The sequence below is a fragment of the Phlebotomus argentipes genome, unplaced genomic scaffold (assembly GCF_947086385.1).
Source record: "Phlebotomus argentipes unplaced genomic scaffold, Phlebotomus argentipes genome assembly contig_15, whole genome shotgun sequence".
NCBI lineage: Eukaryota > Metazoa > Arthropoda > Insecta > Diptera > Psychodidae > Phlebotomus > Phlebotomus argentipes.
The window spans coordinates 7,679,707-7,699,651 of NW_026776181.1; the positions used below are offsets into that span (position 1 = coordinate 7,679,707).

At 43.1% G+C, this 19,945-nt stretch overlaps 5 protein-coding genes across 7 annotated transcripts in view; 1 reads left to right on the forward strand and 4 right to left on the reverse strand.

Annotated features, from left to right (window-relative positions):
• The window catches only part of LOC132263359 (tyrosine-protein phosphatase Lar), a 69,254-nt gene extending 66,005 nt beyond the window's left edge, over positions 1-3,249 (reverse strand). For all 3 annotated transcript variants that reach the window (XM_059763084.1, XM_059763085.1, XM_059763082.1), the window contains exons 1-3: positions 3,143-3,249; positions 2,727-2,761; positions 2,594-2,655 (exon numbers count right to left, since the gene is read on the reverse strand). The gene's annotated coding sequence lies outside the window, so the exon portion shown is untranslated. The remainder of the gene's footprint in view (positions 1-2,593; positions 2,656-2,726; positions 2,762-3,142) is intronic.
• Positions 3,250-3,410: 161 nt separating this feature from the next.
• LOC132262600 (carbonic anhydrase 2) lies at positions 3,411-10,869 on the reverse strand. The gene is made up of 4 exons (XM_059761911.1): positions 10,565-10,869; positions 5,302-5,717; positions 4,078-4,149; positions 3,411-4,010 (listed from the first exon to the last, which is right to left on the reverse strand). The coding sequence occupies exons 1-4, from the start codon at positions 10,596-10,598 to the stop codon at positions 3,702-3,704; spliced, it is 831 nt and encodes a 276-aa protein (XP_059617894.1). The 5' UTR covers positions 10,599-10,869; the 3' UTR covers positions 3,411-3,701.
• Positions 10,870-11,766: 897 nt separating this feature from the next.
• LOC132261710 (ras suppressor protein 1) lies at positions 11,767-13,114 on the reverse strand. The gene is made up of 3 exons (XM_059760644.1): positions 12,898-13,114; positions 12,140-12,761; positions 11,767-12,077 (listed from the first exon to the last, which is right to left on the reverse strand). The coding sequence occupies exons 1-3, from the start codon at positions 13,043-13,045 to the stop codon at positions 11,984-11,986; spliced, it is 864 nt and encodes a 287-aa protein (XP_059616627.1). The 5' UTR covers positions 13,046-13,114; the 3' UTR covers positions 11,767-11,983.
• A 1,040-nt stretch (positions 13,115-14,154) lies between these two features.
• On the forward strand, positions 14,155-17,200 carry LOC132261709 (uncharacterized). Its single transcript, XM_059760643.1, has 3 exons — positions 14,155-14,613; positions 15,495-15,781; positions 15,847-17,200. Exons 1-3 carry the CDS (start codon positions 14,424-14,426, stop codon positions 16,642-16,644), a joined length of 1,275 nt encoding a protein of 424 aa, XP_059616626.1. The 5' UTR covers positions 14,155-14,423; the 3' UTR covers positions 16,645-17,200.
• LOC132261708 (signal recognition particle subunit SRP68) lies at positions 17,200-19,136 on the reverse strand. Its single transcript, XM_059760642.1, has 2 exons — positions 19,001-19,136; positions 17,200-18,901 (listed from the first exon to the last, which is right to left on the reverse strand). The coding sequence occupies exons 1-2, from the start codon at positions 19,086-19,088 to the stop codon at positions 17,202-17,204; spliced, it is 1,788 nt and encodes a 595-aa protein (XP_059616625.1). The 5' UTR covers positions 19,089-19,136; the 3' UTR covers positions 17,200-17,201.
• Between the last annotated feature and the right edge of the window lie 809 nt (positions 19,137-19,945).

The window sequence follows — 19,945 nt, forward strand, 5'->3', positions numbered from 1 at the left end:
GCAATTGTAATCTGCACTGAAATGTCTCTTAAACTTCGTGTTTCTCTATTATTAGAAATTATTATTATAATTGAGTATATGAAAAATTTGTGACAGATTCTGCGAGAAATGCTTAATGTACAGAGAACTGGAAAAATATCTAATGAGGGACAAATAGAAAATGCATTTCTGCTCTTGAATAATCCTGAAATCCTCAGACTGTTTTTTTTTTCCCCAGATATAAACAGATTTTCTAGTTAGTTTCGCAAGCGAAGCAAAAGAAAGTTCCCAAAACTTTGATAACGTAATTTTTTCCTGTGCAACTCAATCATCGTATACAATTTTTCTTTCTATTAAAGACAATTGGATTCCATGCATTTGATTATTTACTATAAAGCCAAACACTTTATGTTTTTCTAATACTATTTATTCCACCCTGAAAAGATCTAAATTAACATACATATTTACGTTGTAGAATAAGATATTTAATATTCAAATTCAGACAGTAAATTAATTTCCCTGAAGTCTCTTAAAATGTTGTCTAAAATTAGATACAAACAGCGAAGAAACGCATGAGATTTCAAACGAATGAAATGTGATATCATATCAAAAGACCTTCAAGTGCTGCTCCAAGGCATCTGCTCTAGTACAGAAATTTAATGAAATTCTCCATTTCTGACGGTTATTTTAAAGTGACGACACACCAAAAGTATTCTGGGAAGTCAAAGGTCTGTGTAAAAAACTAGAAATATGGTTGCGAAACTGTGCCAAGAAAACTACATTTACAACTTCTTGAAAATCATCAAATATCGAGTTGAACAGAAGGTGGAGAATTTCCTGAAGACGTGCAAAGAGTATATTCATCAGGAGACACACAAATTCGTCACGAAGAGGAAGTTTCCTCTCTCTCTTGCAAGCCAAGGGAAAAAATCACATTGGATTTTCTCTAGATATTACACTTGAAAATCTATCAAATCAGACGCATTTTCTCATGTGTTCCAGCACTGCTCCATGTGAAGGCATTCGTTTGATAAATCGCCAAGAAGATGGGAAGGAAAGTGTAACGGCAAGAACTGAGAATTTCAAACTCAAAAGCTCTCACATTGAATTCCCACGACACTCTTTTTTCTCTCACGTCCCGCCCTTGTTTTCTCGTTCTCTGTCGTGAATCCTGATGAAAAATCCCACATTCTCCCCAACAGTGACACAATATTGTGATTAAATTTAAAGGGTGATACCGCCATTTAATATCAAAATGCAGGCGCGCTGCCGCTTCCCAGGAACTCACCAACGAATTGAGGGAGTGAGCATGGCCAGGGGGGAGATGGAAAAATGTGCGGAAAATGTATTGTGAGGCCTTCATTAGCGCTCAATTTGAGCTGACTATTTTCTTTTAATATCCATCCTCCTGAATGAAAAATAACAACACAGCCAGTCAGTGGGAAAAATGATGAGATTGTGGGGCTCCCGCACGCCCTTTGCTCTGGGCATTCATGATCCCATGAGCATGAATGACCCACGAAGCAAAATTGCCACGGCATGTCGACACAACTTTCGGCGAAAATGGACCACAAATTGATCTAATATACACCAATGTATTATCGCCATATTCGAATTAACTGCAAATTTAGCACTTTCCAGGTTATTGTTTAGTAAAGATATAATTAATTGGTATTAATTAAATGTCTAATTCAAATCAGAATTAAATAACCGCGAAGCGAAAAGATCTGAGGCTGAACGTAAAATGCAAATGCCTTTTAAACCCCCACAATAGGAAGTGTTTGCAAGATTTTTCCTTCAAAATCCACTTGACCACAACGCGGAGCTGTTGCGGGTCGGGAAAGGGTAAATTTTACTACAATCTATGCTACTGAGGAAGGGACAAACGGGGTGACGAGGATGTATATCGCCCAATTGAGGCAACCACCCCAAAAATAGGAGCTCATCATTGTTCAAGTTGGAGTCCTACCGCATTCTAACAAATTCCATTTAACTCTACATCTCTAACGACATCCTGCCAAATAGTCACCCAAACTAGATAAATCTCTAGAGAGCCCCTGAGCACAAATTTCCCTGTGACACTTTTCCCAGCACGCCACCAGGGGATGGCTCTTAGTCGCCCATCCCCGCAGGATTTTTCTTCCTGCCTCTGTCAATAATTTTCGGGACCAGTTATTGTCTCTCCTCTTATGACTGTTTACTCGTCAACTCATTGCTCAGTTTTTTTCCCACACAATCCATCCCAAACAGCTCGTCGAAAGGATATGCGGTGAATTCACCACAAAGTTATTCTTGTAGTTCAGTGAATATTCTGCTCCTTCTGCTATTTTCGAATGTGGGATGAAAATGCGGATAGAATATTAGCAAGAGCTCATTAGCAGAGGCAAGTCAGCGAGAGCACTTTATCAGGACATCACTAGGATAAAGATAGGGACTCGTCGCAGAGATGGAAACTCGCTATTGGAATTTTATCCTGCCACTTTCTAATAGGAACAGAAACACTTCCCATCCGACTTTAAACCCTAGACACAGAAGTCGAGACACTTTCGCCCCGAACAAAAGTCTCCAACATAGCAAATGAGTCACTTTGAAAGCAAAATAGAAAGAAACTTACGTAAAAATCAGTTGGATTGTCTTCCTCAGGGATCACACCATCCGCTGACAAGAATTACAGAACTGAAATATCAAAGGAAAAGGCACAAATTACTAAAATATTCCAATTAAAACACCGAAATCTTGATTATTACCTGATTATCTACTTCATTGTCGAGGTTGAAATGTTCTGCAAAGGACAGAAAAAGCACTCATTAATGCTGGAAAATTACCACGAATGAATTTAATTGAGGAAATCAATTGCTTTCCGGGAGAAAAAAGGCACCGAAAAAGCAAAATACAATCATATATATGTAGATATATATCATGAAATTTTCACTCTCAGTTTTCACTCAAATTCCACAAGAAATCACCACAAAAGTTCGCAGAAGCCCTTCTCACTGCCATTATCTCACAGGATGGCGTGAAAGAGTGTGGAAATTGGGGTAATTTGGGGCGACATGGGGGAAAACATGAGATTCACAACAAGAAACAATCGATAATCGCCATGGAGGGCAGCTTCACGGTGACAACCTGAAAAAATACGCTCACTTTTCACCCACTTAATTACCTTTTGCCACCAAAATTCCACCACGAACGCCACCATGGGCGGGAAAAGTCCACAAATGCGATAAATTTGTATTCTCTAGATACAATTTTCCGTGTGAAAAATGCACTTTTATCGGCACAACACTCGGAAATCCACCAGAAAAAAAGAACGAAACATCATTTTCCAGTGTCAACATAACCTCGACGAGAGTGGGAAAGAGCGAGCGAGATAGCAATACTTCCAGTGGCTTCCAGCCAACTTCATTGCGTGGCGATTCAAAAAAAGACGGTTCAGGATGATTTTGTTAGATCACAGCTTTATTCTCTACTCAAATATTTCTCTTTATATGTATGTTAGATTATTTCTCAAGGTGGTTAGTTTTTTCACCCCAAATTGACAATATTCACCTACACCAAATATATCAGTATACGTCGGTTGGCTAAAATAGCGAAAAATACATTGTAGTAACTGCCAAATGCAACAGCATCTGACCAATTGATTGTAATCCTAATCTATCTCTATTTTTAGGCACTTCTAAAGGCTTCGAGAAAGCACTTCTATCATGGCGTTGAGCATCTCATCAGTGGCCGCCCACCTCGCGGACGTCGCGATGCCCCACGGGCAGCGGCGGACGGTAGTTGTTCCTCACCAGGCCATCGGAGAAGGAGGACTCCGTGTCGCCGCGCGGAGTGTCCTCGCACACGTCGTGGCAGCGTAGTTTGCGGAAGGCGTTCAACTGATCCTCGGAAACCTCGATCGGCTCCTTGAAGATAATCCAGATGACCGACTCTGAGCACGGCGGTGTCGTCAGGGAGCCCAAGTACGTCCAGTACCCGCTATTGCAGCTCGGCAGCAGAGATCCCGGGTCCAAAGGCGTGGGCAATGTCACCTGAAACCACACACACACACAATTAGTGACACTTGAATAAATCCCACCACAATGAAGATCTCCTCACCCTGTCGCCTTTGTGCGTGATGAAGGGCATCAACTGCACGATTTTGTCCAGGTTCGGGTGATGCTTTCCACGCTACAAAAGAAGAGAACACAAATCAGACTTTATTAAATCCTGGGAATTAAAGTGTGGAGGTCTTCTCGGAAGAGACAAAAAGAGAAAGAACAGTGAATGGTGATGATGAATGCATTTTTGAGGAAGTTATTCAACAAGGGCAGAGATAAGATGGAATTCCTTCGCGTTGAACTCGTTGAAAGACAACCAAGAACATTTAGAGGAGTGCGGAATATTTTGGAAATGATTTATCTGCGAACTTAGAATTCAAACTCCTTGATTCTGTGGTTATTCTAAGAGAGTTTGAATCATCAAAGTTTATCGATGTGAGTTTCATTGTGAATTACTGATTACAGAAACGAAAGAATAGTAAGTTTCTTGCTAAAATTCTCACCAATGATCAGATCAATATTCATGTGCTGCATAATAAAGCCTCAGATTGCCAAAGATAAGATAGTCAGACAACTTTCTTGGGAGAATCGTAGTCTCAATTAGACATATTTCTCAGCCATTCTCATTGTTTACTTATCAACAACTTAGTACCACTTTTTCTTTGTATTACTACACATTCGTATTGTAGAATTTTATTTGTAAAATCAGTTTTCAGTTTATAAACTAATTATTCATAGTTTTTTGAATTGTGGAATGTGGAATATCGGGAAAACGAGAAACAAGAAATATCATAATCCTGATAAGCCAGTCTTGCGCTAATGTTTCTTCCGTTTCTTAGGAAAACCCAACAGTTATTTACCTTCATAGTGACTAGAATATACTCTAAAACATAAAAGCCTTTCTTCCGCGTCAACAATGAACGACCATAAAAATTTTAAGATAAATAATCTTTGGAAAAAGAGAATGGAAAAACTGTGGAACTGTTCAATTACACGAGTCATTGAGTGTGAATCATTATTCTAAATTGCCTAGAATTCACCACATTTTCCACTGACCGCGCAATCTTGAAAAAAAAGCTCACTATCTTGAGGAAAAACCTCGCGAGTTCTAATCAATTTGCTCTGCCGTCGATAGAGAAATAGTTTTTTCCTCTCCATTCTGCTTGCTTTTCGCGAAATTACATAAATGACTCGAAGGACGGCGTTATCATTTTCTCTCAAGTTCACTCTAGGTGAAAAAACGGTGATAAACTTGAATTTCGGAAAGGTCATTCATACTCACTTTGAGGAACACTCCCAGAACGGCCAAGCCGTCTGGTTGTCGGGCGGCCTCGTCGAAGGAGGAGTATTTGGTGGCGTTCCAGTGCACCAGATGAAGCTCGCCGGAGTATGAGAGTCCGTCCACGGTGTGCTCCGAGCCCTTGTTGTCGGAGCAGCCCCAGTGGCAGTGGAACTGCTCCAGGAGATACTTGTCCGCGCCCAGTGGACCTCCGGTCAGCTCTGAGCCCTTCCCGTTCACGTCCACGCGCCAGCAGTATCCCGGATTCACGAGACTGCGCGTGTTCTCAGGCAGATACTTCCACCGCAGCGGCGTGGACTTGAGGTCGCCATCCTGCTTGCTGGCCGCCGTGGTGATGTTGATGGGCGACTGCCGGTGACCGGAGGCCGAAGGGAACCACTCTGGCCACTTCTGCGGGCCTGCAAGAGCGCACATGAGACAAAAAAACAGCCATAAATTTCCGGAACACCCATAAATTAACTTCAATTTGTCTGGTAACATTTTCATTGGTGGCTTAATGCGGACAATTGTCTCTCCTATTTAGCATTTCCTCGCAACACTCTCTGTGCATCAATTGTGAATAATTTCGGAGAGCAAATTAATATTGCACTACTTGAGTGGCTTCTTAAAGAGATCCGCGTGGTTCTGCGTAAAATAAACACTCAATTAAACTCTGCGCAAACTTTGGTCTCAGCCACCGAAACTGCCTCATATCAATTGTCAATTTGTAGGCAATCAATTTGAATAAACTTAGCAAATCTAATAACTATTTTCATTAGACGCGCGATGACAAAAAGTTATTTTTTTTCTATAGGCAGATGTTCGCTAGGGCGTCACAAAAAGAAACACAAAGAGTATTTGATCAATTTAAAAGCATACTTGGTCAGTGGCGTCGTGAAACACTTCAACAAGAAAAGAGTTGTGAAGCTTTAAAGTTCTACTCGTTCTATTTGTCAATCTGGGAAAAAGTCCCACAGATTCTGGTTTTTTCCCAGAGTGTCACAGTCATGCAAATTGAGACAAATACGCCTCTGAACGTAATTCCTCATTCACAATAAAAAGTCTCAAACCCGTCTGACGAAAATAGACACCGAAATTAGAGCATTTCTCATGAAAAAAAGTCCACCAACATACATCATATTCATCGCCTTAACTCCTCTTCCATCAATCTGAGTCTGTGATCAATTGCGATTCACAATCAGAACGTGATGAATCGCTGATAATTGCCAGCATTGTGATAGTCGAGCGCGCGATACACAAAGTGCAGTAAACCATTTTGCACTTAACTAAACAATTTCACGAGCTCAATTAATCAGAATCGCATTTGTGATCAATTGCGTAATGACTCAAGTCGAGTGAGTGATAAATTTCCCGTATTTGATGGCCAATGATAAGGTGGTTATCAGATGCCCCCGCGCGAGACTGAATGGATTGATTTATCGCGCGTAATGATAGTAAATAATAATTTTTAGAAGCGCTCAAGTATGATCGATTTAGGGAGAAAATCCATCCATTGGCGCTCGAATGATGTCTTATCACGTGTTTCTCAGTCACAAGCACAAAAAAAAAGGCAGAGCATGAATTGTCTCGAGAGCTCAATAGCTTATCGCCAACGGCGAACGATAAGGAAGTGTGAATTTATCTGCACACTACAGCCGCAGCATATTTCCCTCCCTTGTTGCTCACTCATCTTCTCTTCGACTACCAGGCAGATTTGATGAAGACGCGACGCAGAGATGTTGAACAAACAGCCTTTTAAAATAAGAAAGCTAAATAGACGAAACTCATGGTTTGATTAGCATGTGACGCAATATTCTCATACTCTTTCTTCCCACCTGAAAAACATCTTTTTTTTCATGCCGCGATGATGCACAGTAATTCAACCTTTTTCTCCATAATGTGAATCCAATTTTCTCCATCAATTCCCAACAATTGACCTTGCTGTGGAGAGAACTTTTGCAGTTTGGAGGGAAATTCAAAGTGTAGTTTCTGCAATGTTAGAGACTCATTCGTATTCACGTCAGTGCTTTATGTAATTTATAACTATCCTAAATTACACAATAAAAGAGCAAGTGCGCCCAATTACGCACTGGAGTCGCTAACCAAATTCACTGCCACAGTCTCTCAAGTGTATTATTTATTCACCTTTGATGATGTCTCAGCGGAATGCCAAAGACGTCAAAGAATGCCAAAGAAATTTATTTGATGCTTCCCTGATTGATTTATCACAGCTAGTTGGCAGACATGATACTTTGTCGCCAATTGAGTGATTAATATTCCTTTGACTTGGGTGGAGTTTTCCCGAAAAGGCTCTCCTATTAATATCCCATTTACCGTGGAAAATCACAAGTGACGCGAGGGCGTCCCATTTTGGAAAGAATAAGTATTGATTAGTAAAATTATTATTGCGCAGTGTTCTAAGTGTATGATAAATTCTTAAGTAAATATTCCGTTTAATACACACTTAACAAGGTCTTTTATATCAATCTACGTCAGTTATAATAAGAGTTTATACAAATGATAAAAGTAATCGTAGATTAGTCTTTAGCACAAGTATTTTGGCGATTTTATCATGGAAGATAAAGTCCAGAGAAAGCTAATTTTTATTTTTCAAGCACCGGAGATGAATGTTTTGCACAAAGAACAGACTTTAACAACATTTTATTCACTGAATCATATGTTTTTCATTTGACGCGTAAGTAAATGAAATAGACAGGCGTAATTCTAGCGTCTGAAGTCTGGCTTGAAGTTGCAATTAAAAGTTTAATTGTTCCAATTATCAGCATGAGAAGTCCGTTGTTTTAAGGAAGATTTCAAACTTCATGACACGCGGACAAATTCTTAAGTAAATAATTTTTTTTTTCATTGCCCAATTTGACTATTTTATAAACATAAACTTTAATTTTCAAGCTTAGTCAGGTGCTTTCAAAATAAACAGCCGTGTTTATGGACAGACGCGCGGCTCGTGTGAAGAAAAGTGAGACACCCTAGTCGCATCTGAATTAGCAAAATGAATGTCATCGGCATAAAGTTTTACAGCACTTCTGCTTAAGTCCCAGTGAAAATCCCCTCCACAAGAGTGACATTTTACTATGAAACGCATTTCATAAACAAAATAATTGGTTTTCCCACAAGCCAGCAATTTTTTGTTTCCTTTACAGCATGAAATCTTTCTCCATCGTGATTTCGTGACGTCCAGACTTCCCATCTCTCAATTTGCTACACAGTAGTTTTCCCAAAGGCGCTTGCATATTGATCAGGCAGTGAATAAACAAATAAATTCTGATCTCTCATCGCACCGACTGATTGTCGTCGAAGAAGACAATATCTTGACAATTTAGGGGCAGATAAATTCTCACGTGACAAGTCATATGATTGACTTTTTTTTGCGTGTGCCATATAATCGACAAAGCGTCGAATTAACCTCCGAGTCGAATGGTTAATATTTCATCTTTTTGCAGAGAGTGGAAACAGGTTTTCGCCGATGTCTCGTGCGTAAAAACCCCGAAGAAGCACTCTTGTATCCACTGCACATACAGTGCCATTCGCAAAGCACGAGACAACAGCCCCACATATTTCTCTCGTGTCTCGTGACTTCGCCATCGACTGTACATTGTGGAAATATCTGTGGAAATATTTAATGAGAAATATTTACACTACATTTGTCACTCATCACAAAACGACTTCCAGTTAGAGAATGGCTTTCTTCGCAGGTGCGAAACTCAATGTGAATTGAATTTGCCGGGCAAATTAGAGCAAATTAGCGCCCCCAGAGTGCCAAAAACATCCGAAAACTGGCCAAAATAATTGGCATTGATCACCTGTGATTCAATCACGGTGAGTTATCATCGCTAATTTGGTGAGGAAATGACCCAAATTGAATTACCGCGACTGTCGGGGCAGATAAAAATATCGTATGACCAAATTGTGGGTGATAATAATGAGATTTCCCCCGTCATAAGAGTGAAAATTTCACATTTTCTCTCCCCACTTGACTGGAGGCCACAAGTGGAAAACGTATTCTGTACAGTGATGCGCACAAGTGTTGAGATAAGAAATGCTGGACGTGAGATAATTTGCAGTAAAATTCTGCAGTTAGGAAGACACAGCAAAAGTGACAATAAAAGCCTGATAAGATTGCGATTTTATGCAGATCTTACGTAAAGTTTGATCATATGAGTTGGAACAAGAAATTGTACATCGAGGAGATTTATTACGTGAAGACTGAACCTCATAAATCTCCTGTTGGCGCACCTTTGGGAATTATTCTTCTGAGATTTACGAGATTTCTAATCAGGTTTTCTTCATATTAACTCAGCCTGACAAAGTAGCAAAATTTTATAGTTTCAAGCATTTCATGCGTCAAATGAGTTAAATTCATGTCAGAACTTTCATTTAAACCAATAGAAAGATATCACAATTAGTACAAAAGCGACAAATACTACTATAACACTGTGACTTCTTATGTAACATCGTGTTAACTCATGTCACTGAGCGTGAAAATATATTGTAATGTGAATAATTTATAGTCTGACAACGTCTTTCGCGCAGTGTTCTGACACTTCTGCACGTGCCTGTGGAAAAACGCACCAGAACATTGCAAATGTTCGCGCTGATGCAAAACCTTGACTGTGTTTTTCAACAAGAGCAGATCATGGCATAGAAATCTACCAATAATGTCGATATGAATTTCGCTTGAGAAAAACGACTTGACATTGATTTTGTGCACACTTTACCGCCTCTTTTTCCTCCATCCAGTCAAAGCACGATTAGAATGCCTTTCAGCCGTGATAACGATTGACGGACATTTTTCTAACTCACAAAATGCACTCTCGGATCACTCATGGACTGATTAAGTGCGGCGTCTTATCGAGCACATCAGCAGAGAATGGCAAAAGTGTGCCTGCAAAAATTGTGGCAATGGCTGGCGGGTCGTTAATTGCACGCGGAGAAAGAGAAAGTTCAACGATCGAGTGAGGAGTAAATAAAATGCATCTGCCGAAGCCAATTGTGCGGCTCTGCACGTGACTGCTGGGAAGGGAAGGGATTACTGGGTCTCTCCGAAAAAACAGACCCAGAATTGCTGGCAAAATTCGATACACAACAGCCGTGAACGGCGGGCTTTTTGCACCGCGTTCCTGTCACTTAAATTCACGAATAACATCATTAGGCGCGGTTTAAAATTCAGGCCATGCTGAGGTCAAAAGTGCCTCCTCGCGTATGAAATACACACACGGCAACCCAGAAGCCAAAGGGGTGGCCTTACCATTTGTTGCCGTGTATCCCCAAGAGACGCTCATCGTGGCCTTCCTGCCTCACTGTTGATTTTGTAACTCGAGATTAATTGATTTCAACTCAGGAAAATTGGATCACACGCGCACAGCACTGATCACGGGCAATTCTTTCCTTGTGATGCGCCAACTAGAGGGAAATAAAGGAGTGCTGGCAAAAGCCCATCCGCACACTTTGGAAATGCTTCAACAACTGAACAACTCGGCGGTCCGCTGAGAAGCAACAACACGACGATTGCTGGCCTCAGAGCCGAGCCAATATCGTCATGAGATAAACTCCAATCCATTCCATACACTCTGCCTTCGGCTCACCAGACTTATCGCCACATTCTCCGGCCCAAGTGCCAGTGCGAGAAAGCCACGAGCACAATTGCATCGCCCAGAGGCAGCAAGTCATAAAAAACCGCCTCGACACTGCCAGTTTATCTTCAAATGCGACATCGCTCTTTAACATAAACTCAGGCGTCGAGGGAGTTGTCGTTTGTGGCATTTTTTCTAGTCACTCTCACCTAGACTGAGACGAGAACATCTCAATTACAGTAGAGAAATTCGCAGAACATCCATTAATTGCAGGATGTTTAACCCTTTGCTGCATGGTTCATCGCGCAGGCATTGTTCGCAATTGTGAAATAGAACAATTCAGATTTCCCTATGTGTAAAATTGTACAAAAAAATAATAGTGGGGCAGAATAGAGCTATTATATGGACAGTTCATCCATTAGTGAAATCATTGCTCAATTCCAGAACCACGAGTCATTTGTTAAAGCAAAGAAACATCGCTGAATAACTTAATTTCAAGCATGTTTTGTTGGTTCTCAATTTTTCTGAATTGCAAAAACATCTGAACTCGTCTTTGTGTTGATAAAGAAAGTGTTATCTGTAACATATTGAGTGCTTTCTTCTCTCCATAGATACTATTTGTTTCCAGATAGACTTTCCGTCCTTTCGCAATTTCTCATCTATAAAACGTAATCCTGCTTCAACACTTTATCAAATTAAATCTTCAATGTTCAAGCAATATTCAAGAGTCATCGGACTTTTCCGAGAAACTTTTCCACAACCTACAAAATAACAGGCTCTCTGCAACTCTGCAATCATCTCATCATTCAAACGATTCGAACCCATCATTTGGCAAATTATGATTACCGCCAGACGCGATTGTACAAACTACGCACAGAAGAGCACTGATTTTTATTTTTAGTACACGAAAATCATTAAAAATCTATCAACATTAGTAAAAAATTATAAATTAATACATTTACAGAAGCGATTTTGACCACATTTCGGTGTATTCGTGTCACTTTTTTCATATTAGGCACTCTTTTAAAGCCACTAATTCGGGATTATTTCGTTAATACGATGAGTTCTGGGCGGTTTTCCTGGGTTTATGCCGATTAGGATCTTGCACGAGAGGCCTTCTTGCTCTTGTCCGCCTTCGGTGGAACGGTGAGTCCACTCCTTCCGGCCGCCATGTGGCGATTGTAGAGTCTGTGGGCGGGAAATCAGAGAAATTATGAGTGGTTTTCCACGAGAAATACAACAATTCTTACATTCTGTACGCCTCTGACTTAATGTAGTCCAGCACATGACTGATGCCAAGCAGATATTGCTCGTTTATGTGGGGAACCCAGGGATTTTCCTCCATCTTCAGCACGGATTTGTTGCCCAGCAAATCCAGTTTTGCAATCTCCGGCGGCAAGAGAGTCAATCGGTTGCTCTGGATGTGAAGTTCTCGCAAGCGAGTCAACTCTCCGATCTCTCGTGGCAATTCCAGGAGATCATTGTCGCGCAGTCCAAGGATTTGGAGGTTCTTCAGGTTGCCAACTTCCTTTGGCAGATACTCAAAGTCATTGTCGCCGAGATAAAGGGCTCTCAGAGTCTCCATCATGAAGAAGTTGCCCGGAAGAGTGTTCTCGTTGAGGTTGTTGTAGGACAAGTCCAGCACTTCCAGGACTGGGAAGGCGCCAAAGCCTCTCGGCAGCGTGTCCAGGCGATTGATGGACACATTGAGGATCCTGAGCTTAGGCATCGATGACAGCGAGAGCGGCAACTCCTTGATGTTGTTGTTGGAGAGATTGATGATCTCCAAGTTGGTCAAATTGGCCAATCCTGGCGGCAATTCGCGGATTTTATTGTGGCTCAGCGTCAATCTCGTGATGTAAGTCATGCTCACTGCGAAAAACAAGGCTCATGTTAGCGAAAATCCCAATTTTCTCTCCATCTGTCAGCCGAATGGGCGTGTTTTCAGATGCTCTGGTTGAGAAACAACTTCCAAAAATGGAATAAATTCCCCAGCTTGGCAACTTACGGAGACTCGGGCACTCTTCAAGCGTGGAAATGCCGAGATCCACCAGATCAATCTCCCGATTCTGGATCTCCCGAGCCTCAGAGAGGATTTTCTTCACCTTAGACATCTTGTTCGACACTGGTATACATGACACTGGAGCTGTGTTCATTTTTCTCCGTGTGTTAAAATTTTATCACTCGAGAACTCGCCTTTACACACATTCACTGCACGATTGCCGAGCATTTGACTGTCTCACCGCACAATTTCGCTCTTCGGCTACGCGATGGCACTGCCATGGGAAAAATCAAACGCACGCAACGTTACTTTTCCACCTCACAGTGCCGTGGAAAACCACTCAATTTCACACGCGACAATCTCACATTCTTGCAATGCATTTCATTCAAACTGTCCATAAATTTCCCATCATCTAGGCCAATGTTAGACGTAAAACCCATATTAATCTTCGCATTCTCGCACCGCTGCAAATTCCCCAACATTACCACCAACACACCCGCCGTGCCGTGGAGCCGCCTGGTCCCAGTATTTTCACTAAAGTTCAATGTTAGTGGAGTAGTTCGGCCAGCTGTTCAAAAAGAATCTCAATTGCAACCCAAGAGTGACGTCGCCAGTGCACTTTTCAGGGCCAGTCGCCAAGGGGCAGAGCAGTTTGCTCAAGAGAGTCTCTCGCCGGATTGCTCTTCACTCCGTAATCTTTGTCATTCGAGAGTAATTAGAGCCCAAATGCATTTGATTGGGCACTGAATGCAATCAAACAGATAGAAATTTGCTAATCGTGATTTATGTTTTCAGCATCTTCTGTCTTCACTCGAGTGTAAATTGCAGAAGGAGAAGGAATGCTAAGTCAACAGTCTTCTTCACAACACAGACGAAACACACATTTCCCCGATGACGAGCCCCTCTTGAGCGACATTGATTGCGGTTGAGCAAAAAGACCCTCCAATTCATCCAATAAAACCCCGCACTCAATCAAGAGGGTGACTCTGGGATAACTAGGTGAAGGTCATGGCGATCGCGGGGAATCAATAGAGTCCGGAGCCCCTGGCCGGGCCCCCGCGAGCGCCCCAGCAGCGCATCTCGACGGATGAGTCGATAGATTTTTGAGGCTGGCTCAGTGCGCAGCGACGACGTCATAATCGAGCAGAGGCGACAGAATATTAGTAAAAATAATGCCAAGTGCAACTAAATATCGCATTCAATAGACATAGTATATTGGTGCGTCCACTGAAGGTCACGTTACACTGCCAATAATGTTTATTTTCGAACCTTTTCCCCTCTAAGCGCACTACTGCTTCGCGTTGTGGCGTACATTTTCCGCCAGAAGGCAATAACAGTGTACAAGTTGTGTGCATCATCTAATGCATAAAATGCAGCCGAATGACTTGAAAATGTTTACTATATTCCTCAGTTGATGGTGCGATTTGTAGGTGTCCAAGTGACACGCATTTTCCCTCCTGATTCGTTATCAACGAAAAATCGCGCGCTACAGGAGAGAGCTTCAGCGCCACGAAAGGGAAGCTTCGCGGAAAATGGATTTCGAGTCGGAAGACGACAGTGAGAAGGAGAACGAGGTGTTTATTGAAAAAGTTTTGCAAACATGTGAAAACGACTTAACAATTAAAATTGATAGTGTTGAATGTGAAGCCGGGAGTCGACAGGGCGATAATTACATGTCATTAATTAAGCGCGCTGCTGTCCAAGGAAAGTGTCGTGATTCAGGTACAAATTGAACTGCAGCGTCAAGACGAAAGGAGCTCTGAATTCCTTCCAACGCCCCCCCATTTCACCCAACCAGATGAAAAATGCAATTTTCATACACTGAACGAATAAGATATTCAGGAAGCGTCACAATTCACGACCTTGCCTTCAAGGCGACACTCGAGATGACTTGTGTGTCTCAATTCATAATATTATAATTAGAAATTAACTCATTCACTCACTCCATAAAGTGCACATCAGCGCCAAAGCTCGCGAGAATTGAAGGAAAAAAAATGTGCGCGAAAGGGTTGCAAGTCGTGGGTTTTAATGAAGGCTTCATCGAAGGGCACCGTTTGCGTGTTCGAAGGGAAAAATCGTGTAGTGAAAAAAAAAAGGACTTTTCAATAAGTTCATTACAAAGTCGATGCAGTGCATGTAAATCGTGGAAGTGCTTTTCCGAGAGTGTTAAGAGGTCATCACACCAAATCAAATCAATTTAAAACAATTAGATATGGCAATAAAAGCGTATCATTCCTCTAAGATGAAAAGAATACATATTCAAGAGGCTTAGAAAAATCCATTACACTTGAGAAATGCCACGACAAGGAGTCGCAAGACTGTTCATTTAGTCTGAATCAAACAAACTTTGTGATTGATAGTAATTATTTAAATGATAGCTTCATGAAATACTATGGAATTCACTCCAGAAACCCAATTATGCACTATAAATAAATCGATAAAGCTTATCAGTGATTTCTATGCTTTTCCTCTTTACGCATTTATACATTGACACAAGACCTTTGCTAATTGATTTGCAAATATGCCACTTGAACAATGTTTGCCACCACTTTTCTCGTGGGAATTCCGCATATAAGTGTGAAAATGCTGCTTTTCCTTTGCAGATTACCAGCGAAAGCTCATCGTGAAGCGCCAAATATCGAGCATATCGCGACGTCAACTCTTCCGCTGCGACGAAGCATTTGCCAATGAAATTGCCGCTTACACTCAAGTGCTTCCGCACCTCCGGGACTTCTCGGGCGACCGCTTACCCTACCCCGAATGCCTGTTCGCCGGCTTCGACGACAGCCAGAAGGAGGTGATCATCCTGGAGGACTTGCGGGAGAGCGGCTTCGAGATGGAGGACCGATTGAAGGGACTGGACTATCCGCATTGCTCCCTCGTGATGCAAGTGAGATGTTATAGGATGTGCGCTCGGTGGGGAAAGGAAGGACTTGTCTTTGACTATCTTTTCAGGAGCTGGGCAATCTGCACGCCATCTCGCTGGCGATGAAGGCCACGCAGCCGGAGACGTTCGAGCGCATGAAGAGGAGCATATCGGAGATTGTGTACTGCCCGGAGGCAAGGGAGGTCATCTCCAACACCCTCGAGTGCTCTCTGCGCGACACACTCGCGAGCCTGCGGGTGACAAATGCGAACGGTGACCTGACGGGGGCGATTGGGCGCATTGAGCAGCTGCAGGGCAGCATGTATGACATTATGTCGAGGCACGTCCTGGACAACGAGGACTCATGGCTGGTGATCTGTCACGGAGACATATGGATCAATAATCTCATGTTCAGACGCATCAGATCACACGTGGAGCAGGTGAAGCTGCTGGATTTGCAGACAATGCGATGCACCTCACCCGTGATTGATATCCTCCACTTTATCTACACCAGCACAGTGAGGGATTTCCGTCACGCACATCTCGATCAATTACTCACCGACTATCATACAACCCTAAACGCATCTCTGCGCCACTATCTCCCACCCCCGGACGACCAGGACACACTCAATCGCCTGCAGACGCAATTCTCCCTGGCCAGAATCAAGCGTGAACTGCAGCGGAAGATGCTTTATGGCCTGGGAAACGCCATGTGGCTCATGCCGGCCATCACGTTTCACCCCAATCGCATCCCCGATCTCAATGCCGTCACAATGACCGATTTTGGCAATACGCAAATGACCCAAATGCTCACCCCAGAGTACCACAGGCGCATCCGGGAGATGGTCCTGGAGTTCTACGAGCAAGGTCTCCTCCAGGACTTATGATAAACACTCATGGGAGTAGCCAAGAGCAGACCAGTATGGTATCGTATGGTTTAAGTGCGCAATGAGACGAAGTATCAAAAGAACACAAGCTTGTAAGGAGTGGAGACTAAAGATTGGCGATTTTTTAGATTGAAATCAGAATTCTTCAGACACCATTTGAATGTCCTTCTCATTTTATCAAAGGATTATTTTTCTCACTCCTGAGAAAATCATAAAAAAAAACTTATTCATTTTTCACCACTTTAATAGTCTATTTTCGGGGAAAACGATGGAATTGCTTAAATAATAAACCCATTTCCAGAACGTTAAAGTTGAATCGCAGTAAACCATACGATTTTTTCTTTGTGAAAACTGTAGGAGAAACTTGGGCACATCTTGGCTACGCCCCTTAGAAACAAACAAATCAACATCAAATCAACCTGTGATTATTCAATTCTCTGCCGACCGACGTGCCTCCTGGCCAGTGATTCTGGCCCCGAGGCGCCATCAGCACCAACCAAAACAAGCAAAAACAATACAGTATTGAGAATGTTTGTAAATAAAGAGAAAGACCTGACCTACTTGTTGGCTCCGCCCCATCCGAGGAACCCCTTGACGAATCCTGATATCCCGGCAGCTTGTTTCTTCCCTCCGGGCGACTCCACCTTGTCCTCCAGCGAGGGAAATTCGATGAAATTGAGCGCCAAGTCGAAGAAGAGCGGCTTGCACGGAATGGCCTCCATGTCGGGTGTGATCTTGAACACGTTCGGGTTCTTAGAGTGCAACGTGGCGTCTTCCTTGTACTCAGAGAGTCTCTCGTACAGTGGCTTGGAGGACTTCTGGGCGCGCCCGAAGATCGCACTAGCGTCATCAGAAGCGTCATCCTCGAGAACACTGTAGGCATGAGCTGAGAACTTGCAGCCTTCGATGGTTTTGATGAGTTGGCGCAATTCTTCGGCCAGATTGAAGGCTTTTGGGCTGCTCTTCAGTGCATCCCGGGCATAATTCGTGGATCTTTCGTAGAGAGCCACAGCCTCCTTCCACCTCTTCATCGCCACGAGTGTCAGAGCGATGTAGTAGCAGCGGAAGGCACGGAAAGTAGTGCTGAGAGCGCGAATCTCCTCCTGATACTCCCCGTCATCCTCCATTCCAGTCAGTTGCTGCAATTCCGTCACATTCTGCAAGATGATTTCATACAATCTGGTCATATCCTGTGGCCGCACTTTCTTTCCGCCCCCTTCAGAGGTCGATCCGTCCTCCAGGCTCATCTTCGCCTGCTTCACCAGCAGCATATTCCGCTCCAGAGTCCTCATCAGGCGAATGTACATCAAGTAGGAGAGCAGGAAGTGAATTCCGACGATCTGACCACCAGCTGAGCTTGCTCGCAGCTTAGGATCCTGCTTAATCTCCTCCTTGACAGCTGTGATAGCGTCCTTGCAGTCCATAATCACCGTCTCGAGGATCTCAATCTTCGCCTGGATGCTCTTCGCCTTCTCAATGCTCTTCTCCAAGTCCTGCACGCTCAGTAGGAAGAGTCTCGCCTTCTCTGGGCGCACTCCCATCTTTCTTCCGCGCCACTCTGTCGTCTGCAGTGCCTCCGTGCTCTGAGTCTTCACCTGTGTGGCCAGCGATTCCAAGTTCTCGAGGAAGCCTTGCGCCCGGAGCTCCAGCAAATCATCCATGGAAGCCCCTTCGCCGATATTATACGCACAATATCGAATACTTGGCGTCAATTCGTCCTCCTTCGCCTTGTAGAGTGCCTGCTCTTCTTCCGGGAGCGCTTCTCCCAGATTCTGGTACACCAGCTGGGCTCTCTTGAGGTTCTCCATGGCGTTCTTCCACAGCGACAATTCAAAGTGCAGAGTTCCGTGGAGCCAGGCGTTGTACGCCTCAATTTCCCACCTTGTCCTCGCGTCACAGCACTCAGAAGTCAACAGATCCTGCAATTGCAGCGCGTACAAACACGCCTTCCGGAGCTTGCCAACCAGATGGAACTTCTTCCGCGGCTCCGTGTTGGCCTCCTGTCGCAACTGCATAGCGTACGCCCAGGCGCGCTCGGCCATCATCAGGGGAATGTGGAGGTACCGCACATCAGCCCGTGCTCCCGTCAGATGCACCACGGCGACATCCTTCTTCTTGTAGTGTCTCTTGTCACACTGCGGCAGCTTCAGGACTTTCCGCAATCGGCGCACTCGCCGCGAGCAGTAGCCTCGGTATCGCTGGTAGTCACCGTGCCGGAGACCGTGCTGCTGCTGGGCATCCTTGATGATCCTCAAAACTGTGGAAAACCAGGAGAAAGTAGAAAAATGCCCGCACTTTAAGGTTAGGACAACTTTCTGCCTTTGCCACGGAGTTTTGGCAAAAACCAACAACTCACCTTCTAAGGAAAACGTTTTGGGGCCCTCAGCAGGCACAACTTCCGGATTCGGGGGGTTTTCACTGCTCTTTTTCACGGTATTTTCCATCTTTGAACGCCACGTCCGATTTTCCTCGGCAGAAATCTCCACTTTGTGATGTGAAGTTGGCTCCGAATCATGAGCGGATTTTGGGCCTTTTAGGCGTTTGGCGCCAATTTTACGAACGACTGTGAATATCAATTTTCCGTTTTCCGCATTTTCTCTACAAAACAAACTCATGCATTCTCACCTTGACCGTTTCTTGATGTACTTTTAAAGACATGTTTTTACTGCTTTATTTGATATAAAAGAAGAGTGAAGAATTCAAAGTGTAGAACTAATACAAAATATTAATGTTTTTTCTTTTAAAAAAGAATGTGAATAATACTTGTTGCACGCAAAATTCATCTATTTCATTATGTGATACCTTCGAAATTCTTAAATTGATGAATTACCACACTTTTCCAATATATTACTTAACATAGCGCTAGAATAGATATTTATTTATCGGTTTCTCGAGAAAGAAGTTTGAAAATAATATTTTGGCAGCCACTGGAGTTCTGGCAGTCGTCATAGTAATCCACAGCTTAAACCTCTGCTCACATCAATTTCGTCAGCTCAATTCATAATTCGTATTCTAGCACTATATACCGACAATTCAAAAGAATTTTGCATGGTGATGTAAATTTATTGCTGGCATTTTGCTGCAACTCCGTGGACAGCATTGTGTGTGTAGAGGAACTTGTCTGGCAATTCAGACAATCTCAAATTCCTTCCGTGGTGATATAAAAAATTCACTTGAACCACTTCCAAGATTGTCAGATCACTTCCTCTTCGGCGAAGACAGCAGACGGGAGGATATAAAAATCCGAGGAAAGGCATTAGCATCGAATGACTGTATTGAAAACGGGTGAATTTGCCTCGCA